The sequence below is a fragment of the Zosterops lateralis genome (assembly GCF_965231275.1).
Source record: "Zosterops lateralis genome assembly, chromosome: 1".
Taxonomy (NCBI): Eukaryota; Metazoa; Chordata; class Aves; order Passeriformes; family Zosteropidae; genus Zosterops; species Zosterops lateralis.
The window spans coordinates 137,192,511-137,218,646 of NC_139762.1; the positions used below are offsets into that span (position 1 = coordinate 137,192,511).

Below are 26,136 nucleotides of genomic sequence, written 5' to 3' on the forward strand. Positions count from 1 at the left end.
ATGTGAAAAGAGACATCCATTCCAAGCTAGAAGGAGTTCAAGGAAACCTCACAGACTGTGTGGCATGGGTTACAAGACCACCTTCTCACAGTTGTCCCATGGCAGACTACATGTGATAAATCTTCATCTGACAGAAGCCTCTGAGGAGCTTGCCTGACCCTCAGTATTTGTTCTTTCTTTCCAGGGCAAAGATGGTCCTCCAGGTCCACAAGGCCCACCAGGGCTGCCCGGACTTCCAGTGAGTGTGATTAAGCTCCTTCTAATTGACTACATTAAATTATTCATGCACACATAGGTATGTGAAACAAAGAGGTGACACCTCTGAGGGGCACTGAGAGCCATCTGTGGTCTGTAGCAGTGTCATGCTGATGCCATGTCCTTTTTCCAAGACAGTGTGGATGCTGTGTTTGATCACTTTTAAAGCAAAGTGTTAATAGCTATGTGAATCAGGAATAGTCCTTGTGTATCTTCTCATTGGAAGAAATACTCTTATACAGAGCACAGAAATCCACTTATAACTCCAGTGTAAGGGCAGAAGGGTTCAGAGGCTGGGACATTGACTTTATCTGAATTCACAGTCAAAATGTTCCCTTTGCACTGACTCAGATTCAAGTGCACCTTGGGCATAGATGCCTCTCTTCTGGAAAATGTAACAGTAGAACCTTTTGGGAGTTTTTAATCTATCATAAGGATAGAGCCAGAGATAATTCTACTGTAAAGTAGCCTACCTGAGTGAAGATAATGGCATTATAGTGATTTATAACAGTTGGTTTTAGAATCTTGATTTAAGATTGTTGGAAGGGGAAATATTGCCATATTGGAAAGGGAAAGAGGTTATGCTGTTATAGGGGTGTGGCAGGGAGATATTTACGACTGAGCTATAGAAGTAGGGAAGGTTTGGGAGATTTAGGCAAACATAAGCATGTCATGATGAGCAGAGTTTTCATGCTGACAAAACCCCCACCAATCTTCCTTATCGATTCCTTTTAACCTGTTTTGCATTTCATTTCACAGGGCATTGCTGGCAATGATGGCAAAGATGGCAAACCAGGATCTCTGGGGGAGCCGGTAATGTAATTTAAAACTCTTTTGCTCAGGCAATCAGAAGCTGCATCCAGTTGTTGTTTTTGGAGCTGCCTATCTCTGGACTCCTTAGGGGGAACAAGGAGCCTGTTTGCACATCTGTTTTTAACACCAGAAGGATTTTATTGTCTTGAGCGATTTATAGGCATGACACACAAGCAATCCTGAAAAGAAACTGGGTTCTTTTACTTTTACAACTACCATAAATATACTAAAACTTAGTGACTCCACTTTTACAGCTATCTTAAGCACTGCAGAGAAATAAGCTTGTCTTGTAACATTAAACCTAGTGATCCATCCTTTTGATAGAAGTTAATGGGGCATAAAAAGTTTGGAGGAGGAGTCTTTAAAGAAGCTTTTTTTTTCTGGATTGCTCTGAGACAGTTCTGTTACCCAGAATTAGAGGGTTTATATTTGATTTTCTCTACTTAGTCTGTACTTGCATTTGCTGAGGGAAAAAAAAGCTGAGCCACAAAGTTGTCAACTAAAAGGCAATGTTAGTAAATTTGGCAGTGAATGTTATTTCTTGCAACTGTGTGTTACATGAAGAATGTTCTTCAAATATCAGGCATTGCCAGCCTCTTTCTGTGACTTGTCAAATGGGACTCAGTGGTTCTGGGCACAGCCAAATTCCCAGGCATTGGGACAACTGCTAAGTAGAGGAGTGCTTGTCACAGCAGCTGCACATAGTTTTGTGTTTGCACCAAACCACCCCATTTCTGTGTGCTGCTGCTAATTTTGCATGTGCTGATTAGGTGTTGGTGCAGCTCTGGCACTGCCAATGTGCACCAGTCCAGAGCTATAAAATTCCTCAGCACCTCAGAGTGCAGGTGGCAGTGCAGGTATGTTTGGGAATGTCTGTCACTGCTGCTCTCCTTGCAAACTCAGACTCTGCTGGAACACACCCTGGGCACTCACAGTTCTCAGTGATGTTATGTCTTAGGGAGAGGAGTGGGAAGTTTTTAGCAGGAGTGAGAGGGACCTGAGGCTCTCTCTAACATGAGCATTATTTTTTCCCACAGGGAAAGCCTGGAGAACAAGGGCTCCCAGGACGGGAGGGAGCTCGAGGATTGCCGGTGGGTGCTGCTCTGAAGGGTCCCACCCACTCCATCCCCTGTACTGCAGTCAGGGAGTATTTCTTGGGCAAATGAGGCTCTTTACTGATGCAAACATATAACCAGTCGTGGAATTGTGACTAAATAAAATACATAGATAAGCAACAAAAATAGAACACAGACATTTCTGAATCCTTCAAATGTGGAGAAGAGTAAAAATCTTATCTAGAAATTAAAGCATGTAACCTCATGACATCCCCCCCACCAGAAGTCACAGCTGTAACCCTTGTGTTCTGTTACATGTCCTCTGAAAGAATGGGGACAGTAAAGTTTAGGATTATATAATATACTGGCTGGGCACACCAGGGATTCACAGACCACAGCCTTGGCTTTCCAGCTTAAGGAGCTATGGAAAGCTTTTCCTGTGATGTGGCCCTGCCTAATTACTCCCTGGGAAACAACTGCTCCATGCTGACCAGTCCCTAGTAACTTCTGGCAAAACTGGAAAGGTTATTAAATAAACATTCAAGCTAGAGTTTTCTTAGTGTTTCCTGCATCAGGGTGATGGATAATTATTTATTTCATTCCCTTGTGTAGGGTTTCAAAGGACAGAGAGGAGATACAGGTCCCCCAGGTCCCCGGGTAAGTAACAGGTACCTCATGCATAATCCTGTGGAGAAAGAGTGGGAATTGAAGTTGCCCTTTTGGAGGCAGAAGGTAAAAATAATGACAATGATGACAATGTTTCATGTGGGTTTTCAACTGTGATTCCATGGGCCACATCTATGGCACAAAAATGACAGCAGCTGTCCTCATTCCCTCTGCTGAGCTTCTGATTCTGGGGAAGGTGAGACAGCTGATAGAACTTAATCCTCTGATGCTCCCTTTGAGATAGCCCTTTGTGAAGAAATCTCAAGAATGCCTCCACATTTCATCCTTCTGGTAAACAGGCTGGCAAAGTGAGGAACCTTACTGTACTTGTTGGACAAGTACTAGCTCTCTTCCACAAATGCTGAAGAAGTGCAAAATAAGTTCAAGTACAAAACTTACAGAAAAGTGAACAGAAATGTCCCCTTGACTTAGTTGCCTGTGGGTCATAAAACCCAAACCTCAAGTCTTGCGTGAAAACTTGTTCTCCACTCTGTTTGGATCTCCTTGATGTAAAAGGGGGAATACAAAACTGAATGTTCTTCCACCTATTTCTGCCTTTTTTACAGGGAAATAAAATTCTCTGTTTGCAGAAGCATATGTGAAAAATCCAATGCTGGAGATCCTCATCTCTTCCTCATTATGATAGCTTCTGTATCGTGAATGTGTTGGTGCTTTTCAGTGCCTGCAGTAGCAAATAATTTGCTGGAAAGCAGACCACTGCCTTGTGCATCACTTACAGGAGATGTTTTTGAGTTATTTTTATAAGCTGCATGTCATGTAAGATGAACGAGGCTCTTGCTGGCTTTAAAAAAGTGTTCACTCAGCTCAGTCACACATTGCAGAAACCCCACACCACTTACAGTGGTGATACTGGTCTGAATTTGACCTTGACCTGATCTGTCTTTTCTTTTTGCTGAATTGCAGGGGGAGCCAGGTGTGATGGGTCCTGCTGGTCGTGAGGGGCCACCAGGGAAGGATGTAAGTGCACCATTTTGAGCAGAAATGAATCTCCTTCTCTCTGACAAATGAAAATTTTAATTCACAGTGACCCTGACCTGAAACAGCTGCAAGAACTTCAATAAAAATGTTGAATTACTGCAGGGAACTATTTGTGCAAAGATCATTAGAGGGAAACAAAGAGTTAGAGGGCCTTTGTCACTGCTCAGCTGCTGGCAGTAAAATGTCAGATATATCTTTGGATAAGCAGGGAAAGCAGCATTTTGTGAAGCCCAGGCTGTGCTTGGTAGCCATGGGACTGTCATCTGGCACCCACCTCTGAGCAGTGCTTTGCTCTGTGGGTCACACCAGGCCAGGCTCTGCCACAGCTGTACCTGACTGAGTGTGTCACTCCACTGAAGCCACTCCACTGAAGCACTGAAGAGTGTGTCAGCCTCCACTGAAGTGTGTCATTCCACTGTGAAATACCTATGGAATAAGTTGCTGCTGCTCAGAGGAAAGAAAGATGGTACAAACAGTTCCTGTGGCATGATTAGTGTCAAGTGCAATGATATAATGAAGTCCTGGGAGGGCACAGCTGACGTGGGATCCTGCAGCAGCTGTGTTGTGGTTTGAAAGCAAAAATGAATGTGAGGCTCCAAGTCAGAGATATAATTTAATAAGAAGAGAGGTAAAAAGGTAAAAGTAAAATAAAATAAATACAATAACACAAAGGATCACTGACAGAGTCAGAATACAACCTGAGCAGGATGGTGGTAGCAGTGTAGGTGAGGTGCTCTTCCTGAAGCAGTGATCCTGTAGAAAGGTCTGGTAGCTCTGGTCCTCTGGGAATCCAGTGGATAAGTGCTACTTGCACTGTCCCAAATCCCAGCTTATATCCAGGTGGGAATGCTTGGCTCCGCCTCCTGGGCAGAGCATCTCACAATAGCATGAGAAGTGTGAAATGGGTCCTTGATGGCCCATTAACAGAGATAACCCCAAAAGTCATTAGCAGAAAACACCCCAAAGGCGTTAATGGGCCATTAGCAGAAAAGGCAGGGGGCTTGGGAAAACACTAGCCCACCTGGTTTTAACAGTTCATGAAGATGGTGATGGAATAAATACTTTGTGTACATCCTACACTGCAACCCAGGACAAGCTGCCAAGCACTGTTCCTAGCAGCTGATGTGCCACTGCCTTGGGACCTGGAGAATTGGCTTCTCGTTTGCAACCCCCTGTGTCACTGGGAACTGGAGTGCTATAAATGGTTCCGTCCAAAGCAAAGTGTAAGGCAGACCAAAAGGAACCCCTTGGAGAAGATGGAAGTAGCTGTGAAGTCTCCCTGAAGAGAGAATAGACTTGTCAGTTCTTGAGAAATATCAGAGAATCTCTGTCCCTATGAAATACAGCTTTAAGATAATCTGATAATAACCTGGTGGAAATGGTTTCTGCCTGTAATCAGGCTGCATTTAGTGGTAGGTGTTTAAAATTCAAAGGTTTGGTCTTCCTCATAAATAACTGAAAGGGAGCAGTGAGACTCCTTTAATCCTGTTTCCCCTAATATGTGAACAGTGTAATTTAGCAGGAATATTTTAAGATGTTTGTTCACTTGCCTCCATGTCAGATCTTCTCACTCACCAGAGTACTTTTCCTTCCTCTCAGGGTGATCCTGGTCCCATAGGACCACAGGGTCCTCGAGGACTCCGAGGGCAGCCGGTGAGTTTTCTCTCCTGACAAGCCATTTCTAGTGGTACATAATAGTTCACAGAATGGTTTGGATTGGAAGGAGCATTAAAGATAATGTAGTTCTAATCCCTTGCCATAGAAAGGGATGCCACCCACTAGACCAGCTTGCTTAGACCCCCATCCAGCCCAGCCTTGAAAACTTCCAGGGATGGGACATCGTGTGTGGTGGGAATGTTCTGCAGCCCAGAACTTGAAAGAAGAGAGTTTGGGAAGATTGAGACAATGTTTGATTAAAACACTTTGCCTTTCAGAAAAACAAATAAGAATGATATTGCTAGAAACTGATGAAGACTTATAATAGTGCAAGGGACTGATGGTTGTTGACTCAGTGGGAAGAACAGTTCAATGGATTCTGTCAGGAATCAGAGTCAGAAATGCTCATATTTCAGTCCTGCCTCTGGGATCCTACTCACTTCTCACATGGTCTCACTTTTCAAAGGCAGACACTCACTGTGGGTGCCCAGGCTGAGTTTTGTGGGGTGCAGTTGTGATACTATTCACATGTACTATTTTATTACAGCTTTAGTGAAGAAACAGAAATCTAGTTGACATTTCAAAAAGTCTCATTTGTGATGGCTCAGAAATTACTTTTATTAATTTCAAAGGGTTTAAAATTCTGTCTTTGAAATTAATCCTTATGAAATCTGAATCGAGATCTCTGTTGCTGAACCAAAGCACATCTTTAGTGTGTTGCAATGAGTGAGTTCCTTTCCTTCTTGGTACCTGGTAGTGAAACAGATTCTACAGAACGATCAGGGGGGTAGAAATGCTGACTCAGCAATTCCAGAAGTTGGAGCTGCAGGTCCCTCCAAGCTGGGGGTGGGGTTGGGGTTTAGATTAGACTGCAGGAACATAAGGAAACCTCCTGTGTCTACCTCATAATTTCTCATTACTCCTGTACTGCTGGCATCACTCACTAACGTGTCATGCCCCTGCACAACACTAGCAGTGAGTAAAAAATATTTGAAGAGATAAAAGCTATCATGACTCCAGGCCGTATTCTTTGCAGAACAGATACTTGGGATTTTGTATGTTGGAGGGCCAAGTATTAGTTCCTCTTGTTCTTCCTCTTCTTTGTGGTGGTTTTTTTTTTTTTTTTTTTTCCCCTAAAAATGAGTGTGAGGCATAATTTTGAATATTGACAGGCTGGTCTTTATGATCAACCCCAGTGAGGGGAAAAACAGCTCTGCATGGTGAGTTGAGAGAAGAGTGTAAACTTTCATCTCACCAATCTTCATAGATGATCATCTCAGCTGCTTTCTTAAGGAACAGTGAGAAACAGGTCCTTTTAAAGGATGTTTTGGCTCCTTCTGAGTTGTCTGGTGTTGGGTAAAAATTAAATGCTTCAAAACTTTAGAACAAGTGTTTCTCTCCATTCCTCAAAAAAGGAGATGATTAAAAAGAGTCTCGTCTGAACAGTGGTGACTTGGACCAGCCAGAGGAGGTGTCTCCATCCATCCAGAAGGATGCTGGATATGAAAAGGACAAGGGTAAAGGAAAGGAGAAGGAGAATAAATGCTGGTTTGGTCCTCCTCAGGCCTGTGGATTTGGGTCCACATCTCAATTTTTTCCTGAGATCAGCCATGCAATCAGGGATGCAGAAACTGTGAAGTCATTTGGAAATAAGATACTTCACAGTCTGTCAGGAGAGGAGACTGAACAATGCTAAAGAAATCCCTGCTGGTGGAGGCGTAGCTGAATATTTCTAGTTTTAGTATGCATTACATCACTAACCTTTTTCCTTTTGACACAGGGCAAGAATGGAGTGCCTGGAGCTGCAGGAGAACCTGGCCCAGCAGGTATCCCAGTAAGTAGCACAAAGGGAAACTCATGCAGCCAGGAGAGGTGACTGATGAAGTGTAGGTGGAGTGGATTATGTGTAGCTGGTTACCATCCCTGAGCTTTCCATGTCTGAAGATCTGAAAATCACTGGCTGGCCACAACTTTGAAGGGGGTTTGGCTCCTTTCCTGGAATTGAGATGCTAGCTGGGTCATCACTTTTCCCAGAGAAAGTTAAGTGTTCACAGCAAATGGAAATGATTGATTGCCTAGCATGGAGAAAAGATTGGCATACCTCATCCTCACCAGTAGATTTAATTTTGCCAAGCAGAGAGCGTGCAGCCAGCAGAGAGTTGTCACAAGGAAGGAGAGGGCCTCGGGGAGTTGGCAGGCTGCCATCGAGGAGTAGTGGCAGCAGAAAAATCCTCGCAGGCACTTGAGGGAAGAGCAGACAGTGGGCAGTAAACCAGGATCAAGAAGCATAATGAAACTCCCCTGAGGCCATCCTGTGGGGAAGAACAGCTTGGAAATGAAAAGCTGTAAGAAGGACAGTGAGGAGCTGGTGGTTTGGTTGGGGTTTTTTTGTGTTTTTTCTGTTTTTTCTGTTGCTGAAAATTGTTCAGAATTCAGCACATCCTTGCAAATATTCCCTTGTGTACAGTAGCATCTATCACAATGCAGAGCTCTTCCCTCTCTTTGCCCATGGAGACAGTACAGCTTGCTGGACTGTTGTATTAGTAGGGAAACAAAGGCAGAGCAGGAGGAATGTGAAAAGCTGCTACAGGACTTTCGTCTTTATGACCCTTGCAATGCCATAAAGCCACCCCAGCCTTGCCACAGACGTGTGCCCTGATCAAGCATCTGCAGGGATGTCTCAGAGAAGCAAATATCACCTCTCTGTGTGGGGAGGTGGGACAGGGGGTGCAGTCTGAGAGCCTTTCTGCATCGAAAAATAAGTGCCACAGGCTTTTTGTCCTTGACATAAGCTCTTCTTACCTTCATGGGACTGCTGCCATTGCTTCTTGCCCCATGGATCCTTGCTCTTGCCTTTGCAAACTTCTTTTCTTCTTTTCATTACACTCACCCCTGTTCCCAATTCCTATCACTGCTATTTTACCCTCTTGGTCTTTATCAGGTCTCTGTGGCTTTGGGATGCCTTGTGAATGCCAAGTGAGGATTATTATTTTAATCATCATAGTGTTATCACTGTACCTATCTGATGTGACCCTGGGACTCACCAGGCAGCTTCCTGCACAAACAGCACCACAGCTGCCTTTGCTCCAGAGGATTTAGAGTCCAAAAATAACATAGGAGATTGAAAAAGGATAAAGTCAGATGGATGAGGAAGGGGAAACAATGAGACGGTGTTGGTCAGCAGAACAGACAGTCATCTCATCATTGTCTTTCTCTGTCATTAAAATGAATCCTCTCCTTTTTATAAAGGTTATTATGGGAAGTGTCTCCTTGTGCTGTACATAAATCCATTTATTTTGAAATGCACTAATTTCCTTCACAGTGTGGCATGACAAGCCAATATTTTATATTTCTATTTTGAAAAAAAGGAAGGTGAGGAAGGTTATGGTGATAAGGATGGTTTGTTTTTTTTCCACCTTCATCATTGCTGACTTGTAATCACAAGGTAAAACCTACTAGGAGCCTTCTCCTTTTGTGTTTGTTGTTTGACAGTGCCCATCACAGTTCACACTTGCTCATGCTTAAACCCACACACAGCAACAGAGTCCAGCCCCTGAAGTCTCCAGGGCAACTTGCACACCCCAAATCCATGTGCTTTGTGCCTGTCAGGCTCATTGGTGCTCACTTTGCATGAATTTTATTCTAAGAAGAAAAAGGGCTATGTTCTGAACTGAAAAAGTTCTGAAAATAAAGGTTAAACTAAGAGTTAAAACCACATCAGAAGTGTGCATGAAACAGTTTGCATCATGAACTGTCACTTCAGCTGCCCTGATCTGCAAGGTAAAAGGGACAGTTTGACATAATATCACAAGAGATAAGTGAAAGACAGATATTTTATAAATTTAATCTGGAAATAAAGGCAAAGGAGAAGCCCTGTAGCTGTCTGTTGGTTGTATTCTTGGGTTTGAGGAGTATAACTATATGCACTGTTTTCCTGTCATCACCCATCACAGAATTTCCACTCTCAACACGCCCTTATAAACCCTGTGACACCACAACAACCATGGAACACACCTCCTACCCCTGCCATAACTATCCCTGCCTTTTCATCTTCTCCCAGGGACCCTGCATAGCTTATTAATAAGGCAAGCACAATGCCTGCAACCTGCTTTTCTAAAATACTCTCTTCTTCCTGGTCAGTTTCGGGAGTCCTGCTGCTGAACTGAAATTTCCCAGTTCCAGTGTATCTGAAAATGATATACTGAGAAAGGGGTGCTGGGGAAAGGGCTGCTAGTGTCCGTCTCATTTCTGTCCTAAGGGTCCCAAAGGAAATAAAGGAGAAACGGGCAGCCCAGGACTCCCTGGCTTTATAGGACCCCGAGGACCACCTGTAAGTATGTCTGGGGATGGATTAGATCTTCTCTTTACCTGATTTTAAGTGTTAGACAGGAAGATGGGATGTAGTAATGCTCAGTTAGGTTAAAAAAAAAGCAGAAGCAGGAGATCCGACAAATGCAGAAGCCATATCATTTTACTTCCAAAGGAAACTGGACTGCAAAAATAACATTTTTCATATGAATGAGCAACCATAATCTCATGTTTGGAGCTGGTACCTGCCAGTCAGCCCTGATAATATATGCATTAATCAGACTCCTTCAATAGTCTTCTTAATGGAGGTGTGGGGTATTTAAGTTCTCAGACTACACTTCTGCATGAACCTTAGATGGACTAAATAAGGAAATTGTGAGTGCTGATGATAATACAGCAGGTATTTCTGATATTTGCTATTCTGAGGGAAATTCCTTTGTTATCAACAAAAGAGGTACATTGAAATTAAAGCATTCATATGTCTCCCAAAGTGATCTATAATAATAAATAATGTGTATTATTGTACTATACCCATGACAATATCATAGCATCAGAATCCAATATCTTTACACATTTCAAGGTGAGCAAAAAATGTTAAATTATACTGGAAGGATAGAAAAAAGTGACTGTTAGGTAATTTTTTTTTTATTATTATTTCTAGATTTGTTGGGACAAAATATGAGATTTAAAAGATTTTTATGTGTCTCTAGCAGAGCTGAATCTTTCACAGGATGGTTCTTGTTCCCTTCTGTATTTTTTAATATTTTATTTTATAATTTGAAAGGGAGCTTTTGGATGAAAAGAGGAGAAAGAAATATTTCTCTGGACAATTAATTTTAAGCAGCAAACATAGTGGCCATTTAAAATTGAAGTGGCCCTTAGGAAAACTCGGGTGTGTTTAATGCAGCCTAATTTGGATCACACATTTCTCATTAGTTTCATTTCTCATGGATATGTGTTTGGATGCTAACACAGCTGAAAATGTTGTGTTTCCAGGGGAAAATGCCACCTGCATGCATGTTATAGATATGATCATGTGTGTTGGCTGCAAACAGAAAGATTATTTTTTCTATACATGGTATGGGAAAGTGCCCAGAATTTCAGCAATAATGAATTTAATGTTTATTTTGCTTTATCTGCAGTTCAGGGCTGCAGTGATTTTTTTTTTTCCATTGAAATACTAAAATGGAAACTGTATTGTCTAATAATCATGTTATAAACACAAAGAAAATTATTTCTATGTATAACTATATATATGTATAAAACATCTATGAGGGTGCTTATTCAAATTAAGATTATTTAATATAATTCTGAAAGAACAGGTGAGCATTTAGGCTTAAAATTCCTTTATCAGCTGTCTCTGTATGTGTTTTTCCAGCTGGTGTAATACAAGATGTACTTCTACTTACAAAATTTACTTCATTTACATCTTCAGATTCTTATGGGTATGATGTTGGTGCTCCTTAAGTTAAATAAGACTATATAAAGTGTATGAAGTGTTGGAATTGTTGGTAAGAAAAAGGAACAAAATGTATTGAAGGCAGGAACACACTTTCAGTGAAACATCTCAGCTGGTTTGTTAGAAATTACTTCATGTTCTTTATGTTTACATGGGGTGCAAATTCACTAAAAAATGCTTTCCAAATAGTAGTGTCTATCCAGGAATGACCAATAGCAGTAGGATAAGGATAAATCATGCAAACCTGCTACTGTGTAGAAGAAAACTCATGTTGTTAACACAAAGAAAGACTTCTGGTTATTAGTTGGAGTCTCCTAACTCCTCCAGTGTGATGCTAAATCCACTTTCTGTGTCGTAGGGAGAGCCAGGAGAGAAAGGTCCTCCTGGGAAAGAGGTAAGTAAAATTTCCAGTTGTTTCAATATAGAGCTGGTGTCATGGGACAAAAATCATCAAGAGTGTTACCAGGGTTCCAGCAAACTGTTGTGTGTTTTTTTTTTTTTTTTTTTTTTTTTTTTTTTTTTTTTTTTTTTTTTTTTGTTTTGTTTTGTTTTGTTTTAATAGAATGGTTTGGGTTGGAAGAGATCTTAAATATCACCTATTTCCACCCACCCTGCCAGGGGCAGAGACACCTTCCACTAAACCTGGTTACTCAGAACCCCATTCAATGTGACCTTGAACTGTTCCAGAGATGGGACATTCACAACTTCTCTAGACAACCTGTTCCAGTGCCTCACCAGCCTCACAGTGAAAAATTTCTACCAAATATCACCCTCTCTGATTGTGAAGCCATTTACCTCTTGTCCTATCACTTCAAAGAAGTAGTGATACCCTGACAGGAAAGTTCATCCCCATTTTTCTTATAAACCTCCTTTTATTACTGGAAGAGACTCTAAGGTTCCCCCAGAACCTTCTCTCCTTCAGGCTGAACAACCCCAGCTCTCTCAGCCTGAATCCACAGCAGAGGTGCTCCAGCCCTGTGACCATCTTTGTGTCCTCATCTGAACTTGCTCCAACAGGTTCATGTCTTTGCATATATTCTGGCATCGGAAGCGGACACAGTACTCCAGGTGGGATCTCACCAAAGAGAAGTGGAGGAGGAGAATCACCCCTCTCAACTTGCATGTCATTTTTTTTTTTTTTTAAATTGTTGATAATTGAGAGCAAAAGAGAAAGCTCTCAGGAAATAACTATGGGGCTGTCATGGAAATACATTTTCTTTGGGTCACAGGAATCATTACAAAGGCATATGTTTCATTACTTAATTTGAATTGTTCTTTTATGTTTGCCTTCATTTTGTTGCAGGGCACACCAGGGAAACAAGGTGCCATTGGCTCCAAAGGAGAGAGGGTAAGTTGGAGAACATTACTAGTTAGTTCATTATGTTGAAATAAAGAGAGCTATTTTGGGTTAGGGGCTGGGAGCAGAGGTCATATAAACTGAAACCAGTGCTTCCCAATCTCCCAGGTCTCTCGTTAATCATTCTCTGTCACTAATAATTTGTGGATCATTTGTAGTGCACCAGATGTTGTACTCAGCAACTGTGCCAGCTCAGCTATGAGTGTTTCTCTGTGTTTGGAAATCAGAAGTTTGCCTCTTATTTCGTGGTGGTAATGTCCTTCTTTTCCCTTAGGGCGAGCCTGGCATCAAAGGTGAAAAAGGCCTTCGAGGAGAAAAGGGTCCTCCAGGTGATCCTGGGATACCTGGTCATAAGGGCCATCCAGGACTGATGGGTCCCCACGGACCTCCAGGAGACACCGGGCAAATTGGACCTCCTGGTCCTCCAGGACAGCCAGGATTTCCAGGACCAAGGGTAAGATTTCCAGAGAAAGGCTTTGTACAGGAATTTTCCTGCCTCAGGGATCAGTAAAGTGCCTCAGAGTATATTGAGGCTGACAGAAACTGGAGCAGGAGCGTGTAATAATGGGGAGACAGTGTTTTTAGCTCTTGATACCCATAAAAAGGGGAGCTATAGCATATCTCGGGGAATCACAGCATCATAGAGTGGTTTGGGTTAGAAGAAACCTTAAAGACCATTTAGTTCCAACCCCCTTCCATGGGCAGGGTCACCTTCCACTAATCAGGCTGCTCCAAGCTCTGTCCAACCTGGTCTTGGACATTCCCATGGATGGAAGTTGGGGAAGGTTTGTGGGGGTGTTGACTTTCATTTCAGGAGAGCTGAGTAATCCAGACCCATAGTCAGCATGGCCAGTTGCTGACAGCTTTTACCCCTAAATGCCTCAATCAGGTCCTGTGATGGTGGCCATGGCAGGAGTATGAATGCCATGTTCTTCATGTTCTCCATGTACTCCATGTGCTCCATGACAGAAGTCTAAAAAAGATTCTTTCGATAAGGGCAATAAAAAAAATGTATCACTCCTGCAGAGGACTAACACCTTCCTCTGCTTCTGGTTGTTATGAGAGACAAAATGCTGAGCCCTGGAAAGGTCACTGCTCTATTCCTGGAAATCCTGGAGTCAGCTTATCAGAATTCATGAAATACTATTTTTGTTTAATGTTCTCCCTCTTTTTTTTCTTTTTCCTCCCCTCTGTTGGGAAACAATCTCCCTACTGAGAACGCCTGAGGGTGGTTTATGTTACAAAATGAGAAAAACTACCAACAGCAGTGAAACCACTGTGCCCGTCCTGGGGATGAATTGGAGATCATCTTAGAGGAGAATAAACAGAGAATAATCTCTGATGTAAACGCTGACTAAATTTTAGACAAAGTATTTTTTTTGTGTGTGAAATCAAGCGATGATTATGGAAACTTAATTTAACTAATAGGGTTAAAACTTGAGAAGATAATTTGTACGCTTTTAAAATAAGCTCCACAATTACGTTTACTTAATGGGATACACACTAAGAGCCATCCAAAATGCTTAGTACTTAATGACAAAATTGTTTCTTTTGTCACCAGCAACACATCTTTTTCTCATGCAAAATTTGTGACAGGAAGGAGGTGACAAATAGACCAACTCTCTATTTACTAGCAATGCTATTGATTAAACTGAAATGTCACTTAGCTATTTAACAAAATATCACTTTTTAATTGCAGAATAATTTTTGACTCAGAAGAGCTCACTAGGTTTTCATAAACATAGAGGACACAAACTGCATCCTTGTATGTTAAAAAAGGAAGTGTGAGGGAAAAGCAACACTTTTGCAAGCAGCTGACACAAAAAAGAATGCAGTCTTTAGGTTGACCAGAAGTATCTTCAAAACTGGCAGAAGTGCAAAGAATAATTTTAGCCAAAAAGAGAGAAAAGTGTATTCCAAGTGGAACATCTTACTTTCTGGTTTATAAAACAGTTTGATGTTGCTGCTTGAAAATGGTTTATTGTTTAAATGTAGCTACAATTTTCTTTTGAGTTTTTGCAAAGGAAAGAGCCTGGCTACCCTAAAACATTGTTTTAATTATTATTTACTTGGAAAGCCACAATCTAAAAAAATCATCCACCTATAAAAATTCTTCTGTAATTTTTTTAGTTGCATAATCCACAGTTATTGTTCACATTAATTTGAGTTTTTACAGCTATTACAGCTGTACAACAGCAACAGCACAAAAGAACTAAGAGAAAGGATGAAAGATACTGTGCCTTGAGGGCTGGTAGGAAGCCAAGGCCAGGCAGTTACATCACATGTGTCCCTTCAACAGCCTGAAATCAGGCAAAATCTTGTACTGGTTTGGGAGAATAGGTATCATATCCATAAACTGGCTTCTGTTTCCTGCGATAAGGCCTGTTGGCAGGGGATGCATCCAATATGAGTTTTTTTAGCAAGTCCAGATAGCCAGCATTAGAACCCTTGGTGTACATCTCTCTGCGAGGAAACATGCCATGATGAAAAATAATGTGGGATCTCCAATGTCATCTGGTAGGGCAGACATGTCTTCTGATGTAATTTCTTCAACTTGTCTTATTGGTGCATAGGAAGGAGATTATTTTAAGGATGGAGATGGGAAGAGTGCTGCAACTACTGCCTCAAACCAGGCTCCCTGCGTAAACCACTGAGCAAATGCTTTGCCACCAGCTGAGAGTGCCTTTGACTCCATCTTCAAAGTACAGTCCAGGAAAATCCATCAGCCCAGGTCTTATGCAGGAGTACTCTTTGCTGGGTTAAGGACGGTGAGGATGGCTGGGCCCAGAGAGTTGCTGTAAATGGTGCTGCATTGAGTTGGTGTCCAGTCACTAGCAGTATCCCCTGTGTTCAGTCCTGTTCAGTGTTTGTCCTGCTAATGTCTCCAAGGGCATTGAGGGTACATTCAGTAGTAAATTTGTGATGACACTAAGCTGAGTGGGAGTGTTGATGTGTGGGAGCGTAGGAAGGCTCAGTGGGGGGCTGTGGCCAGGCTGGATTGATGGTGTGAGCCCAGTGGGGTCAAGAATAGCAAGTCTGGGTCCTGCCCTCATGTCCCAAGAAGCCCCTGCAGTGCTCCAGGCTGGGGCAGAGTGTCAGGAAAACTGCCCAGCAGGAAAGGCCCTGAGAGTGCTGCTGACAATGGCTGAATGTGAGCTGGTGTGTGCCCAGGTGGGAAAGGAGGGCGGTGGCACCCTGGCCTTCTGTGTGAGCAATGGTGTGGGCAGCAGGACCAGGGCAGTGACTGTCCCTCTGTGCTGGGCACTGGGGAGGCCACACCTGGAGCGCTGTGTGCAGATGTGTGCCCCTGTTGAGATGGGATTAGTGAGAAGTGCCTGTGCATGAATGAAGTGCCAATGAGACCATCTACCAAAGTCAACAATGGGGAATTTATTAGACAATAAATGTGGAGTAGAGAGGTGGAATGGGATAGGAAAGGGAAGGGTGAAATGGAAAGCAGGGTAAAAAGGAGGTGAGGGAGAGATCAAGCAGACGAAAATCCAAGTCGCTTGGCTCTAGTGGAGTCCTGTTAGTCCTTCCTCAGCCTGCATTTCTCTGCACTGGAGGTCCTAGTGGTTTTTTGGAGGTGTTGGTGTTCCAGGGTTTACACCTTTCTCCGGTCCCTGTCAGGGTTATCCAGGGAGGTGTTTCCCTGTTTTCCATGTGAAAGGAGGATGGTGATGCCTTCCTTTGCCTGCAGTGCTGAGGCTGAAGGAGCATTTCTCATCTCCTAATGCAGCTTAGGGGATGCACCCTCACAATGCAGACGTGGCCTAAAGTCATCTTCTGTCAGGTTCTACAGTGCAGCGCTGTCATCCTCCCTCAGCTGGCTCCTTTCGACCAGGCTGCCCTGCAACTGGCCTGGGGCTGAGGGCCTGGGGTTGGCAGCAGGACGCACCTTTGGCAAGTGGTTGCCTCAGAGTGAACAGTCATTTGTGGGCATTGCCCTGGTGCTGTCACTGGGCTCAGTCCTCTCTTTGCCCCCTGAGGCAGCAGAAAGAGAAGAGCTGGCACAGAGCCCGCTGGGCCGTCCTGAGCATGGAGCGCCATGGCCGTGGGGCTGGGGGCTGTGGGGCAGTGGCCAGGCCAGCAGTGGAAGCAGGGACCCCATGTACTCGGGGCTGGGCAGGCTCCAGGCAAGCCCCAGCCAATTCTGCAGCCCTGCAGGGGTTTTCCTGGTCGGCCTGGGCACAGCCAGCATCCACACAGGCTGTGTCAGCCTTGTCCTGAGGGACAGCAGGCAAGGCACAAATCACAGACATCTTTGAGTCCTCTGGCAGTGCTGTAGGGAGGATCTCACTGTGCCCCTTGTTGCAGGAATCACTGTCCAGGGGAGAAGCTGCTGGCTCTGCTTCCTCATCTTCCACTAGGAGGGAAAATGTGCTCTCTGGCCTGCTCCTGTCAGGGAGCTCTACTTCATCTAACTTTGCCAGTAGATGGTCTATTTCAGCATCCCTGGATGGCACATCCTTGTTGTTAAAGAATGACCACAGCTCTTCAAACAGCTGTGGGTAGTTTTCTGTCTCTCCTGCGCAGTCTTTGGTCCACCTGCCAAGGGTGTGTGGCACTGAGGGGCTCTCCTGATCCAGGGAGGAGAGGATGTCTTCCTCCAACTTCTCCAGCTCCTCTGCCTCGATATGTAGAAGATGCTTTGAAACATCCTCAGGCCCCGTGCACAGCAGCTTCCCATGTGCACTTTGCTCGGGCAGCTGATGAGTTCCCCTGTCCTCAGAGGCGCTTCCAGATGAGGGAGAAGCTGAGTAGTCTGAGTATCCCTCAGGTTCTGACATGGGGAAAACCTCATTGTGCCCCTTGTCCCTGATATCTTTGTCCAGGGCAGATGTTGCTGCCTCTGGCTCTTCCTCTTCGAGAGGGGCAAGCAATGCACTCAGTAGGTCACTGTCCCCCTCTCCTGCAGACGCTGTTTCTGGAAGCTCCTCCTCCTCCCACTTTTCCTCTGGCTCTTTTGGAGAAGTCTCCAAGCTCTGTGAGTTGTCAGAGAGAGACTGCTGCTCTGGCAACTGGGCACAAGACAAGAGCTCAGAGGAGTTTCCAGTGTCTGCTGTGGAGTCTTCGGTCAAGCCTGGAGCTCTGTGCATCACCTGGGGCTCTGCATCTGCCTCTTGGCAGACACTTGATGGCTTCTGGGTGCAGGTGGCCTTGGTGGGACTTTCTTCACACAGGAACGGGGCAAGGCCTCTAAACAGGTCTGTGGACGATTTGCCACCGTGCTCTTCCTGCACCTCAGAGAGCTTCTCCACCCTGGTGTGCCCCAGGAGGCTCCAGGCCGGCCGGGTCCCTGTGCGGAGCGGGAGGCCACCTGCACGTTGCAGGGGTGGCAGGCGATGGCCCTGCCTTGCCCCTGAGCCTGGCCAGAGCCTCTCAGCTGAGCTGTGCAGGGAAGGTGTTACCCGGGCCCTGTCAGCAGCCAGAGTGCCCCATGGAGAAGGTGGCACCAGGTCTGGGTAGCCCCTGGCCACGGGGCCCACGGACCGTGCTGTGCCTCTGGGAGAGGACCCAGAGGCTGCTGGGGCTGCTGGCAGAGGGGGCAACTTGACCCTTGCCGAGGCTGCTCTGGGCATTTCAGGGCTGAGCCAGCACGGAGGTGTCACTGTCAGTGGAGGGCCGTGGAGAGGTGGCAAGTCTGACACGGACAGTCTTGGTGGCCGTGTGACTGTGCCAATGTGGGGCAGTGAGTGCCCATCCTCCAGGCTGTCCTCCTGTCCTCTCAGTTCTCTGAGGATCCATTCGATGTCCTGTCTGGGGATCAGCTGGTCCCCGTGGAGGGGTGTGATGGTCACCCATGTGACATCCGCTGCTGCCTGTGGCGGCCTCTGTGGGAAGCAAAGGAGGCGTGGGATGGAGGCAGCTGTGTGGACACTCTGTCCCCCTGCATGGTGGCCAGCCCAGCTCTGCCCCCAAGGCAGGTGCTGACCACGGCAGCCAGGCTGGGCTGGGTTCCCGGCTGCGCTGGCTGTCTCTGGGCCATTCCTTCACCCAGGCCATCCTGGCACCGGCTCCAGCCCAGAGCAAGGGCTGGGGCCAGGCCTGGCCCAAGGTGTCTGCCCCCAGCCCTGCCCTTGCAGGTCCCAGTGCAGCCTCTCCCTCCATGCCCGTCCCTCACCTCTGGCCGCCTGGACAGCAGCAGCTGCCCCTCCTGGGACTGGCCGTGGGCATTCACCTTCTGCCTCTTTGGCATCTTGGCCGTGCTCTGAGGAACACTGGCCAAGGGCACCCGGGAGAGCTGCTTCCTCCTGAGGAGCTGCTGCCTGGCCAGAGAGCTGCTGCCTCCTCAGAGCGCTGCTCTCCTGGGAGTGCCAACGCCAGGGGTTTGGCCCTGCAAGAGCCTCTGTGTCACCACAGGGACTTGTGTCACAATGGCCTCTGGGCACGATGAACCGCGGGTCACAAAGGCCTGGTGGGCACAGCCACTCCTTGTCATGGAGAGACATGGGGACCTCCTTGGTCACAAAGGCCTTCTTCGGGCCTTTACCCTCCATTTAATCTATTCTTGTTCTTCTCCCAATGATCTGCTGCTCTTCCTTTTCCCACCTTTTGTGTTCCTCCCCTAAACATCTCCAAAGAAGCCCTGTGTCATGCCAAACTTCTTTTCCCACCTAGTCCAACATGTATCTCACACCTTGGACCCCACCTTATGTCGAAAGAGAATCAGGAAGGCAAAAGCTCTGTTGGCACTTCATCTGGCCACTACTGTAAAAGAGAATAAAAAATGTTTGTCTACACAGATTACTGCAAGGGAGTGAGAAGGAAAATCTCCATTCCTTACTGGATGTGTGGCAGGAATATGGTTATGAAGGATGAGGAAAAGACTGAAGTACTGGATGCCTTCTTTGCCTCAGTCTTTGACAGGCAGATCAATTCTCCAGAGGACAGGCAGTCCCCTAAGCCAGCAGACAGGGACAGGGAGCAGATTGGAGCCCCTGCAATCCTGGCAGAATTGTTAGTGACCTGCAGAGCCACTGAGACACTGCCAAGTCCATGGGGCTGGCCTGGAGTCCCCCAAGGGACCCAAGGGTGCTGAGGGAGCTGGTGGACAGCCAAGAAGAGCTGCAAGGAGGATGTGGGGAACTACAGGCCTCTCAGCAACCTTGGGGCCAGCAAGGTTCTGGAGCAGATCATTGTGAGGGGGATCACAGGGCCAGAGAGGACAACTAAGGGATCAGGCCTAGCCTGGGTGGGTTTAGGGAAGACAGGTCCTGCCTGCTCAACCTGGTGTCCTTTGAGGAGCACGTGACTCAGCTCAGGGCTGAGGAAAAAACTGTGGATGGGGTCTCCCTGGACTTGAGCAAAGCTTTTGTCTCTCAGCAGAGTCCTGGAAAAGCCATCAGCCTAGGGCAGGGGCACTCTTTGCTGGGTTAAGAATTGTGAGGATGGCTGAGCCCAGAGAGTGGCTGTCAATGGTGCTGCATTGAGTTGGTGTCCAGTCACTAGCGATGTCCCATTGGCCAGTCCTGTTCAGTGTCCTGCTGATGTGGCCAAGGGCATCGAGGTTACATTCAGTAGTAAATTTGTGATGACACTATGTTCAGTAGGAGTGTCAATGTATGGGAACATAGGAAGGCTCAGTGGGAGGCTGTGGCCAGGCTGGATTGATGGTGTGAGCCCAGTGGGGTGAGGGTCAAGAAGAGCCGGGCCTGGGTCCTGCCCTCATGTCTCAAGAAGCCCCTGCAGTGCTCCAGGCTGGGGCAGAGTGTCAGGAAAGCTGCCCAGCAGGAAAGGCCCTGGGGGTGCTGGCTGGCAATGGCTGAATGTGAGCTGGTGTGTGCCCAGGTGGGCAAGGAGGGCGGTGTCACCCTGGCCTTCTGTGTGAGCAATGGTGTGGGCAGCAGGACCAGGGCAGTGATTGTCCCTCTGTGCTGGGCACTGGGGACCCCAGTCATTATATTCTGTGTCCTGTTCTGGGCCCCTCAGTTCAGGATGGACATTGAGGTTCCAGAGAAGAGAATAAAGATGGTGAAAAGTCTGGAGCCCAACTCCTGTGAAGACTGAGCTTGCTGGTGTCATTCTGGTTGGAGAAGGGGAGGCTCAGGGGAGATTTTATTGATCTTTAACTGTGTAAGTGGAGGACCTGTCCACATGGGTTTCAGTCTCTTCTCTCAGACAACTAGTGACAGGATAAGAGGACGTAGTCTCAGACTGTGCCAGGGAGGTTTATGTTGGGCATTAGAAAGAATTTCTTCACAAAAGGGATAATTAGATATTGGAATGGGCTGCCCAGGGAATTGGTGGAGTCACTGTTCCTGTAGATGTTTAAGGGAAGACTGGATGTTCACTCAGTGCCATGGTTTACTCGACATGGTGGTGTTCAGTCAAAGGCTGGACTTTATGATCTCAGAGGTCTTTTCCAGCCTAATTGATTCTGTGATTGTTTTGAATCCCTTTACATTTCTCTTTTAGGCAGACCCTGCAGCCCTGTGTGGGCTGTGGGCGATGACATGGCACTTGCTGAGCCCTTTCTGGAGGCTTAGTTTGCACATCATAGAACCACAGAGTAGTTTGGGTTGAAGGAACTTAAAAATCATCTGGTTCCAACCACCCACTCACCATAGGTAGGGATCCCACCCACTAGATGGGGTTGCTCCAAAGCCCACCCAACTTGCCTTGAACACCTCCAGGTGTGGGGCATCTGCAGTTTCTCAGGGCAACCCATTCCAGTGCCTCACCACCCTCACAGTAAAGAATTTCTTCCTAACATCTAATCTAAATCTTTCCTCTTTTAGTTTAAAAATGTTCCCCCTTGTCCTATAACTATCTGATCCCTTGACTGTGGTTATCTAGCCTCATCATTGTGATTCTGACTCTTTAGGGAGAACCCCCATCTCTTGAGACTTTGAGAAGACTCATCCAAGAGGAGTTATCCAAGCAGCTAGATGGTAAGTAATCAGTAGCAGGAAGCCAGAAGATGGATCTGAGAGTATTAAAGATGCTTTCCATAGCTGTGCTGGCACCTGAAGCTTTCCTGCAGCAAGCTTGCTTGGAAGATGTGTGAAGTGAAATGTGCTTTACAGTTCCCCAGGCTTCAATGTTCCCAGCAGTAGCAGAGAAAGTAATCAGAGTAGATCATAAACTTTATTTTGAGGTCTCAGCTGGGGAAGAAATGTTTCTGATTTTTGCCTGTGACTTTTGATACTCATCAGTATAAGAAAAGGGGCTGGAGGGGATGTGAGAAACTTTGCTGTTTGTCTCAAAGTACGTGAATTGCAGACCACCACTGATCCCATTGACAAAGAGAAGCAGAGCTGTAGTCCTTCTCACACAGCTCTTGACGCAGCTGACACACAGCTGCAGGCATTTTGTTCCATGCTAAAGTTCTCAGGTCAATGGGGTGATTATTACACAGATTTTATTTACATGCTCTCAGTCTTCAATATCCACACCAGTCTGAAAGCATTTAAGGTCAATGAAGAGAAGGTAGAACACTCTTCTCCCTCTATTCTGTAGGACGTTTATGTGATGCTGAGTGTTTTATGAGCTCTCAAGGTTGCCATGGTGTAACCCCAGCCAGCAGCCAAGGCCCACACAGCTGCTCACTCACCCCCTCACCAGTGGGATCAGGGACAGAATCAGAAGAGTAAAAGCTGGAAAACTCATGGGTTGAAATAAACACAGTTTAATAGGGAAAGCAAAAGCCAAGCAGACAAGTAAATCAAATCAAGGAATAAATTCCCTGCTTCCCCTGGGCAGGCAGGTGTTCAGCCATCTCCAGGAGAGCAGGGCTCCATCACAGGTAATGGTTACTTGCGAAGAAAAATACCATCACTGCAAATGTCCCCCTCTGGAATATCCCTTTGGTCAGTTTGGGTTACCTGTCCTGGCTGTGTCTCTTCCCAACCTCCCCTGATCCCAAATTTCCTCCCCAGTGTGGCCATATGAAAAGCAGAAAAGGCCTTGGCTCTGTGCAGGCCATAACAACAATAACAAAAACATCTCTGTATTATCAACACAAATCCAAAACACAGCCCCATACCAGCCACAGGGAAGAAAATTAACTCCACCCCAGCTAAAACCAGCATGGTTGTTCAGGGTCTTAGCACTGAAATAGCAGACAGTGTGTGCCTGCCTGGAACAGCCAGGAACAAGAAAAGCTTTTTCCCTACAGACTAGCCATGTGGCATCTCTGCCTAACAGAAGCAGTAGGAAAAGACTCTCCTTTTCAGAGCTGCAGTGGTCTGAGTTTGACAGGGATCTGCCATCTGCACAACTAAAGGAAGGGACATTTCAGATTCTCGGAGGACAAGGAGCAGAGGATGAGAGAAAAGTTTATGATAAAGTATCAAATGTAGGAAAAAGTTAAGGTTACCAAGAAATGAGATTGAAATAATTTAGAGAGGATCAGGGAGTCACAGTCATGGATTATGGGGGGACAAAAGATGGGTGGCCCTGGAAGATTCTGTGACAGTACTTGGACTTTACCAGGCCCCTGGTTCCGGCTCTCCATCTCTTGGAGCACAGGCCTTCTAGTCTAACAAACCCATTTCCCTGTCTTCACAGCAAAGTTACCCTATATCCTGGCTCAGGTACAGCCTGCACAGGTAAAAGCATCCCATGGCAGACCAGGACCTCCTGGTCCCCCCGGGAAGGAAGGACTTCCAGGAAGAACTGGACCTCCAGGAGAGCCTGGCCGGCCTGGACAGACTGGGTCTGAAGGGCCACCAGGACCAGTTGGTCCCAAAGGTAAGTGAAACTTGGTGTGTTGGGGCAGTCCAATAAAAGGGTGTGTCCACTCCACTTTGGCATCCACCTTTCCTTTTAGTAGGTGTTGGAAGTGACCTCAGTCTGTTGAACCAGAGGTGTTGAATATGACCAGCAGTTGCTGGTGTGTTCCATATCTGGCCAGAACTAGAGTGGGGCAAGTCTTTGTTCCCACTTAATGTCCCCTCTCAGAGGATTGGCCACAATTAGGAACTGTTCTTAACAAGTATATTGGCTTCAGTGTGGATGGAAGACCTATAACAGTGTATAGTTCTGCAGACCATGCTCATCAGTGCATATTTTTTCTTTCCCTCTTTACAGGAGAAAGAGGAGCAAAGGGTGAGAAAGGAGATACTGGCACTGGCCAACGAGGGGAAATGGGTCCTCCAGGAATTCCAGGTGTGTTTTTCAGAACACCCCCCAAACACATCACTTAGAAGCACTGCCAGGACACAGGTCTCTGCTGTGCTTGAGAGGTGATCAGGATGACATAAAACCAGCATACACAATTTCTGTAGAATGTGGCCCAAAGGGAAGAACCAAATCACTAACATCATATCCGGCCACTTTTATTTCCTCAGCCTGATGAATGAGTACAATGAACCATCTCAGTTAACAGCTGAGTTAACTGACCTTTGGGTCAAATCCAAAGTGAAGCTTTAATTATTAGATGTACTGTGAAGTGTTTTCTCTGTCCTTGGCAGAGTCTTCCTGTGACCGAGCTGAACCCAGAGGTTCAGGCAGCTTCAGATGTTATAAAAGGTCATATTGAATACCTGTGCCTTGGGGATACAGCTTCCGCTTTACTCTTACTGACAAAGCAGCAGCAAATGCAGTTTGTCTGCAGTCTGAAATTAGGAATCATTAATCAGTTTTGCCTTCACTGTTTTTCTGGGAAAAGAACTATAGGAAGGCCTCATAGTCTGCATTTGGGAGACTGGCCTTGCACTGCCTTCAAATAACACTGTGCCCACTGTGCTCTGCACCATTACCTCCCCAGGCTGGTTCTTGCCTCCACTTTCCCATTCTCACCTCCTCTCTGTGAGGACTGTGTGCCATTAGTTGTCTCATGCAGCTCCATGACTTCAGCATGGAGATAGAGGAAGAGCAACCATATTGGAGCTGAGCATCCCAAGGTTGCCATAGGGATTGGAAGTCTTTATTTCAGAGGAGACACTCTGAGATACATTCCAGCCAAACCCAAGCCTATTTGGCAGGAGAACTATCTCCTGTGAGATAGTGACAGTACTGAGTACTGCATGCTGGGGGCGTCTGCATGCTGGTGCCACTCACCCAAAAGGGTATTTTGTTTCTATTCCAGGCCTCCCAGGGGAGCCTGGTTATGCCAAAGACGGGATGCCAGGACCTCCTGGCCCTCAAGGTGAAGCCGGTGTGCCGGGTCTGGCGGGGCCCCAGGGGCCCCCGGGAGCCAGTGGACAGTGTGACCCCTCTCAGTGCGCTTACTATGCAAGCCTGGCTGCCCGGCCCCCCAACGTCAAAGGGCCGTAGTGTGCAGGGAGCACCCCCAGACTTGTTTTGAAAACTTGAATTCCTCACACCTGCCAAGAGCTCTCCAACGTCTTCAGCTGTGTTTCTTTCGCGGGAGGCCTCCTAAAGCCAACAAATGCTGCCGGTCGGTCAGATTATTTTTATGAATTATAATTATTATTATTATTATCTTTGATGTGATATGTGAACTTATTTTTTGTTTGTTTTGTTTGTTTTCTCTAACATCAGGGCATATTAAAATGTTAAAAATAAGTGGGGTTTTTTTCCTCTTTTGAAGAGCATATAATAGCAATGTGTTGTGTGACTGTTTATGCAAAACCATTCCAGTGCCAAATTTTTTATCTGTTACCTGATTAATTCTTTCCAAAGCTTTATCCCTCACCCTTTCAATTGAAATAAAATTCTGCAGCCTGGGGCATTAACTGTGACACACAGACACAGGATTGTTGGTGCTATTTGCCACCCACATGGAGGGGAGGAAGATAAAGTCATACCAAAGCTGGAAAAGGTATCTCCAGGACATCCAGCTCCCAATGGATAATATTGAACAGCTAATGTATACTTTCCAGAAGATGCCTGTTAAATTTAATATTTTTCTGCTGATAAATGAATCAATGTTCTATAGGAGCTACTTTTTCATGGAGTCATGAAGGATTTCATAGTAAATGCCTGAAGGGATGACTCAGAAGATCTAAACCTCTCTGGACTTGAGAGTTTTGTTTCAAGAAATGGAGCTTACTTACCTCTGTCAGGGAGATGCCTTTTCAAGGTTATCCTCTGTCAGGTCAAGGATGCCAAATCCCCTGTGCACTGTTAGCACAGGCATAGCTCCCTACCACTGCTTCACCCAAAAATCAGCCAGAGCAGCATAAAAAGTCCCCTGGTATTAAAAACTCAGGAAGCCAACTGTGACCCAATTCACTCTTTTGGTTGATCCATTATGACCATAACTTGGCAAGCTGTGTTACTTTGAGGGCTGGTGCATAGTGCAGGCTGGTCTAGGAGGATGTTGATCTTTGATGAAAGGATCAGAGCAAAGAGATGTTCAAAAACATAGGAGAAATTGTGTTTGAGGGTGAAAGCAGCAAGCCAGGCAGTTGCCATTTCTCCCTATCAGCTAATTGCCAAAATCAACCTGAGAATGCAAAGACAAAGTAAAAAAGGGGACGGAGTCTGAAAATACCTTCACAATAGGTAATTTGTGAGCTTAATCCTCTGACCAAGCCTTGCCCACCCACTAAGTGCAGATCTGAGAAGTGATCAGGCCTCAGATATGTGCCAGCCAGCAAAGCAGCTGCATTTTCTGCACAAAGCAGTTTGTAGTGAGAGATGGGAGTAATGGACCA

At 45.9% G+C, this 26,136-nt stretch overlaps 1 protein-coding gene across 1 annotated transcript in view; it reads left to right on the top strand.

Annotated features, from left to right (window-relative positions):
- COL22A1 (collagen type XXII alpha 1 chain) overlaps nucleotides 1-24,791 on the top strand; it is a gene marked incomplete at its 5' end in the record, with an annotated part of 210,599 nt that extends 185,808 nt beyond the window's left edge. Inside the window, 15 exons of the mRNA XM_083859503.1 lie at nucleotides 185-238; nucleotides 1,015-1,068; nucleotides 2,106-2,159; nucleotides 2,736-2,780; nucleotides 3,714-3,767; nucleotides 5,388-5,441; nucleotides 7,225-7,278; nucleotides 9,703-9,774; nucleotides 11,570-11,605; nucleotides 12,515-12,559; nucleotides 12,843-13,022; nucleotides 21,396-21,462; nucleotides 23,081-23,263; nucleotides 23,603-23,680; nucleotides 24,603-24,791. Of these exons, the coding sequence (XP_083715629.1) occupies nucleotides 185-238; nucleotides 1,015-1,068; nucleotides 2,106-2,159; nucleotides 2,736-2,780; nucleotides 3,714-3,767; nucleotides 5,388-5,441; nucleotides 7,225-7,278; nucleotides 9,703-9,774; nucleotides 11,570-11,605; nucleotides 12,515-12,559; nucleotides 12,843-13,022; nucleotides 21,396-21,462; nucleotides 23,081-23,263; nucleotides 23,603-23,680; nucleotides 24,603-24,790 (1,218 nt within the window). The 3' untranslated portion in view covers nucleotide 24,791. The remainder of the gene's footprint in view (nucleotides 1-184; nucleotides 239-1,014; nucleotides 1,069-2,105; nucleotides 2,160-2,735; nucleotides 2,781-3,713; nucleotides 3,768-5,387; nucleotides 5,442-7,224; nucleotides 7,279-9,702; nucleotides 9,775-11,569; nucleotides 11,606-12,514; nucleotides 12,560-12,842; nucleotides 13,023-21,395; nucleotides 21,463-23,080; nucleotides 23,264-23,602; nucleotides 23,681-24,602) is intronic.
- Between the last annotated feature and the right edge of the window lie 1,345 nt (nucleotides 24,792-26,136).